Genomic DNA, 5,715 nt, shown 5'->3' on the forward strand with positions numbered 1-5,715 from the left:
GGAAATCACCTTTCCTCCTCTTTGGTGCAACAAAAATTTTATGCCAAAAATCCTGACCTCGTTGCTTATTTTAAACACATTTGTATGACTTCAGATACCTTACAAATCTTTTGAAACACAGAAAGACCATTTGTTTAAGCTTGCCCATAAATTGCTAACGTCTTCTAGAGCAGACCATCTGGAATATGGCTATGAGGAGTTCTCTTTTTCTGGTAGTGTAATGGCAGATAGACCACAGGAAGAGCATTCAAATGAATGATCTAATTTATCTAAAGATTGTTCGTGCCTCTGGATAAAGCAAGCATCTCTATCAACCCTTTAAGAACAGTTGTGTATTGACTTTGTTGGCTTGGCTTATTCTCAGTTCAGTGCTGGTCCATTCTACCTACCCAAATATTCCTCTTTTAATGTGAATTGGAGAAAACATTCTTCAACTCTAATTTTTTTCCAAATGTGGTTGGCTGTTATAGGAACAAAGTGATTGCTATGTACGTCCATCAGACAAATTGCTATCTCAGTGCTATGGGAAAGGATCTATTTGATCCATGGTGGGATTTTCAAAATGCTTTACACTCGCACAAATGTTTCCCTTGGAGGAAATGGGGAATTTCTATTGATTCAGTAGGTAGAGAATAAGTCAACACTGGTACCTTGGAAGAAAAATCTCACTTGCACTGTCTAACATAGGGATAAGATGATACATAAAGATCCCTTTCATTATTATGTGGCTGAGAAGAAATAAACAACGGGCTAAAATGAAATTATGATGGAACCTTAAAGACCATTATTAAATGTTAATTACCAAAACCTGTCACATGGAGGATTTCATTCTCACAATGTAGGACTCTGCTTGCCTTTCACACGAGGAACAGCATATCTTGTTTAATGTTTTTTGCAATAGAAATTGGCTGAAATCTCATGTGGAACTAGAAGAGCAGAGAGATGGAGATGAAGCACTGCTTGCTTGGGTACAGCTGCCTGACAAGTAGTGTGGAAGCTACTGCATTTTGGTATTCTTTTGCGAGCTAGGTTTCCATTATTCTGTTCAACCATCAGCAAACCCAATGCTTTGCTATCCTTATATGGGGCAGCACTAATTGAATCCATCCCAGAATGTCCTTTGAAACACTCCTTATTCCCAAATTGCCACATATAAAAGTAGAAATTACCTTCCCTCCTCTTTGCTTCAACAACAATTTAAGATAAACAGAGAATTTTTTCCCTAACCTTAGGTGCTATTTTAATACACCTTTTCCAAAGACATCTATACACCTTGCAGTTCATTTAAAACAATGTTGTCTTATATTTCAGCATGTCCATAAATTACTAATCCATCCTAGTGTCGTATGCTTGTATTACCAGCACAATTATTTCTACCCTTCTGGTTAATATGTTGGCAAATGGCAATATGAATGATCAAAATTCATATAAAACTGGGGAGGTTAGTTTCTGTAAATAAAAGCAAGGGACTTAACTTTCTCTTATATTTGCTACAATTTTAGAGAGGTTAGATATAAGAATTGCTATGCCAGTCACTATGGCCCACTCTTTAAACAGGAACAAAGAGAAAGGGATGAAATGTTTTTAATATGCACATCTTAGACCCCAAACCAAATCCTGTAAGATTCATTTATGTGGGGGAGGACATGTACTTTACCCATGTATTTCAGTTAATGCATCTATGAAAGGGGTTGTTTAAAACAGTTTGAAATTCTCAGATAACAGATCCTTTCAAGTGTAAATAATTACTAGACTTCAATTATAATGTAAACCAGAAAGGGAGAAAACAATTATTAAATGTTTTCTTTTTAAATAATAAAAGTTAGCTCACCTTCTTTGATGAAGGCTCTTTAAAATACAGAAATTATGTGGGTCATAAGTGGGAAGTGCCGTACTTAGATTCAGACACAATGGGACTACTGATATTCTGTTAGCCAGTATCTAAACCCTCTCATCCTCAGGAAAGCAATTGTAGATCAGTTTATAAGCTTACACACACACGATCCAAAAAGAATTGATATCATGGGATACCATTTTCCTTGGGTTCCTATTTATATTTTCAGAAGGAAGGATACCCTTTGAAAAAAGACCAGAGCTAACACTCCTAAACAGGCAACAATATTTGGACAACTAATTCCTTTAAACTTCCTTGGAAGTTATGTTGATATAAATAGTGTGGTGTTAAGGAAAATGTCATTGTAAGATCTTCAAGGAATTTCCCATTTTTTTGTGTTTGGCTGCAAAGCACTATTAATATATATTGCAGAATAGCATGAAAAGGACAGCCACAATCAGGAACGCGTGAAACAGCCTTTTTCACAACTTCAGTAGGAATGGGAAATGAAAGATTTGTATCAGCAATCTGTAGAAAGATCATATCATTCAGTCTCACTGAAGTTATTTGCACTACTGCTCATTATTATGAACAGCTTTGTCATAGACCTGGTTTTAATCTGCCCCCAAATGTTACCACTGCCTCATTTAAACTAGCATTTTTAAATGTGATTCTCATGCAGCATTAAAAAGCTTTCATTCCAAAAATAAAAACATAAAACCACTTCCCCCTCTGGATCAAAAGTTTTATCTGTTTCTTGGATTGACTCTGGCTGCTGAAGCAGGTGAGTGGAAGAAGAAAATGTCAGGTATCACTTTTACATGCTTATTCTTGGAGGATGGGTCAGAATGTACCTTGTAGATCACAGAGGGATGTTTCTCCAAGGCTCATGCTAAACTGACAGTTTGGGGCAACTCCTGATTTTAGATGTCATTTACAAGCAAATTCTAGGTCAGATTCAATCAGAGATGTAATCTGCACTTAAGAAATTAGTGTTCTTTGCTGTACTTTTCAATACTATATGTGCAAGAACATCACTGTTGCTTTTTTCTATGAAGTTTCAAACTCTTCCAGGAAATCTTCACTTGTACCAGGTGAAAACACTGAGCCATTTGTAATAGCAGGCTCAGAACTAAATTGTTTTTTGTCACATTGGGATAGCACGCTTATATGCTTAATCTCTTATTTTGATTTATTTGTAATGAAAAAAAAAATCAGAAGACAATGAGCATCTGGTAGTAAACTATGCATGAAGAGGATTGCATTGCAAAATATTCATATGCAGTACATTGTTCCTGCCATTTAATGAAGATTCCCCAATGCTTGCTAGGAACAGAAGATGCTGTAGTGTGAAGAGTCAGTTTAATAGCCCCAGGGGATAGCTAACCACAGTCCAGTCCACCATCTATTTTAACTGGTATCTTTGTCAAGATGCTCAAGGGGTGATACCTAGAATGGCAGATTAAATTCCCTTTGAAACAATGAGAGATCTTGCTCTTTCCTTTGTGTGTGTGGGCAGGTGTGTACTTCTATATAAATAAGGGCCAAATTCCCACGCATGTTCTGAAACTGGGTTTTTTTCCCCTAATCTACTATACTTTTTTGTACAATTATGACAGACAGTTTGGGGACACTGTAGAAGTGACAATATGTGAGATAAAGCAAAGTCTTTACACATAGATTAGCTAATTATATTTTGGGCAAATATTTATTTATTTTTTTAATCTAAAAACGAAATAAAAATCATTTTTTAAAAGAAAAAAAGTATTTAAATTAAAAAAACCCCACAAGATTGTGAAATGTTATGGCACAGAAGATCAAAACAAGTATAAATCCAGTTGCCACAACTGCTGAGTATTAAATGTCGCACTTTTCTATAAAGATTTTTATTACAAGTATTTACATGTTAATAAGTGTAAATATATACAGCAAGTTGAGGGACAACGTTTTGGAATTCTCTCAAGAAGAAAAATGTCTTAAATACAAAAATTTTAAAAAGAAAAAGTTGATAAGTTTCTCCCCCATCATGAAGAATGTATAGTTTGTCTGACGCCCAAAGTATTGGTTATGAGGCAGTTGAGGTTATGGCTCAGCTCACGAGAGATGAAGCCAAGGTTGTGTAGTTGCAAGTCATTTTGCACAGCATGCAATTGCAAGAGCTCCTTTCAGAACTGGTATAGTTCACGAGTAAGATTAGAAACATTAATATTTTATCATATTTCAGTCTGGTTTGGGTTACTCAAGTCTATACCCAAGAGTTTCTACGCACAAGAGTTCCTTAGCTGCTCAAGTTTATGTTTCAATTGATCTCGCCGCCTCCTCAACTGCTCTTTCTCTGCAATCAGTCTGTGTTCATCTGTTTGAATAGAAATAACATATTCCGTTGCCTTTTTAAGGATGACGACTTTGGGTGCCTTTTCATTGTTGGCTACCTCAGGTATCTCGTCACGCAAAGCAAAGAAGCTCAACTTCAGCTCGTTTCTCCTTTGGCGCTCCAGGACGTTGTGCGTTCGCCTCTTGTCGTTCTCTTCCGAGTCTGATGTGCGGGGACTTGAGCACTTTCTGTTGTTACTGATCTGTTTGAGAATTCTGCCATTGTCCAATTTTAACCTCTTTGCTGACGGATATTCAACCTTGGTGGAAGGAGGAGCAGCGTAATTGTGCTGATGGATGGGGACATGACACCGCTTGAGAACTAGCGGGCTGTGGTGTGGCTTGCTGTGTCCGTCTACGGAATCTGTGCTGGACTCTCCGCTAGAGTCTGTACTAGACTCTGTGCCGGATTCAACTCCATTCACCTCTACTAGCGTGACCACATCAATTTCCTCCTCATCTTCCTCTTGTTCTTCTTCTGCAAGGAAAATAAAACAGTTAACTTGTAGATTTAAAAAAGCACCGGGTTTCAAAACAGGACCTCATTCTGGGCTTGGAAGAACAGCGGCAAACTGAATTTTAAACATGTTGTAATCGGCTTCTAAAACCTGCACTTCCCCAAAAACTATTTCCTCCCAGAAATCCAGCATCCAATGTGCAACAGGATGCTCCTGCCCACGGCTTGAACATCCGCCTCCTTTCAGGGCTAAACCCTGCACCCCAGATCAAGAGTTAGAGATCTTGCCTAACTGCCGAGAGCAGGGAAGTTGACTGCTGACAGCAGATGTGATAGCACTCTCCTGTCCTCCCCCATGCTGCCACTCATCCAGCTGTCCCGAATGAATGAATGATTCGGTGAGACTCCAGCCTCAAAAACTTGCTTATGGCTGGAAATTTTTTTAAGAGGCACCTTAATAAGTTCCTTTATTGCCTTTCAGTGTCACCTATTTCATGCAAAAATTATGACCTCTTCTTAGGCAGGAGGAGATGCTCAGGCACCTTCCCAGACAGGGTGTGTTGGAGGCAGGGGAGGGGGCAGGGTGGGAAACCTATCAGCTTGGAGAGAGAAAGTGCCTTGCAAAAAGGAAACCTTTCCCACTTCTCCTCATTCACTTTCACAGGCACCTCCCCGATGACACCCTGCGGTGCAGTTAACTCCTGCTTAAAAAGAGGTCATAATTTTTGCATGAACTAGGTGACACTGAAAAACAAAAGAGGAGCTTATTAAGGTGCCTCTAAAAAACAAAAAAAAAAAAAAAAAAAAAAAAAAAAAATTGTGGAGGGGGATAGCAGCCTGGAGGGGGGGAAGCCTCTACCCCTCCCGCCTGGTTTTCCAAGAACTGGGATCTCTGCTGTGCCTCAACGTGGCATTTACATTTAAAGAGGCACATGCAAGGACACTCTCTCCGCTACACACAGCTGCAGCAATAAGCCCTGCCCTCCCTGCTGCGGGGGAAGCACTTTAACTTTTAAAGCGCCGTGCAGGAGCAGGAGCCGGAGCAGGAGCG

At 39.0% G+C, this 5,715-nt stretch overlaps 1 protein-coding gene across 1 annotated transcript; it reads right to left on the reverse strand.

Annotated features, from left to right (window-relative positions):
• Nucleotides 1-3,193: 3,193 nt before the first annotated feature.
• On the reverse strand, nt 3,194-5,021 carry MYC (MYC proto-oncogene, bHLH transcription factor). The gene is made up of 2 exons (XM_006024734.1): nt 4,958-5,021; nt 3,194-4,748 (listed from the first exon to the last, which is right to left on the reverse strand). Exons 1-2 carry the CDS (start codon nt 5,019-5,021, stop codon nt 4,096-4,098), a joined length of 717 nt encoding a protein of 238 aa, XP_006024796.1. The 3' UTR covers nt 3,194-4,095.
• Between the last annotated feature and the right edge of the window lie 694 nt (nt 5,022-5,715).

Source organism: Alligator sinensis, unplaced genomic scaffold (assembly GCF_000455745.1).
Source record: "Alligator sinensis unplaced genomic scaffold, ASM45574v1 scaffold307_1, whole genome shotgun sequence".
NCBI lineage: Eukaryota > Metazoa > Chordata > Crocodylia > Alligatoridae > Alligator > Alligator sinensis.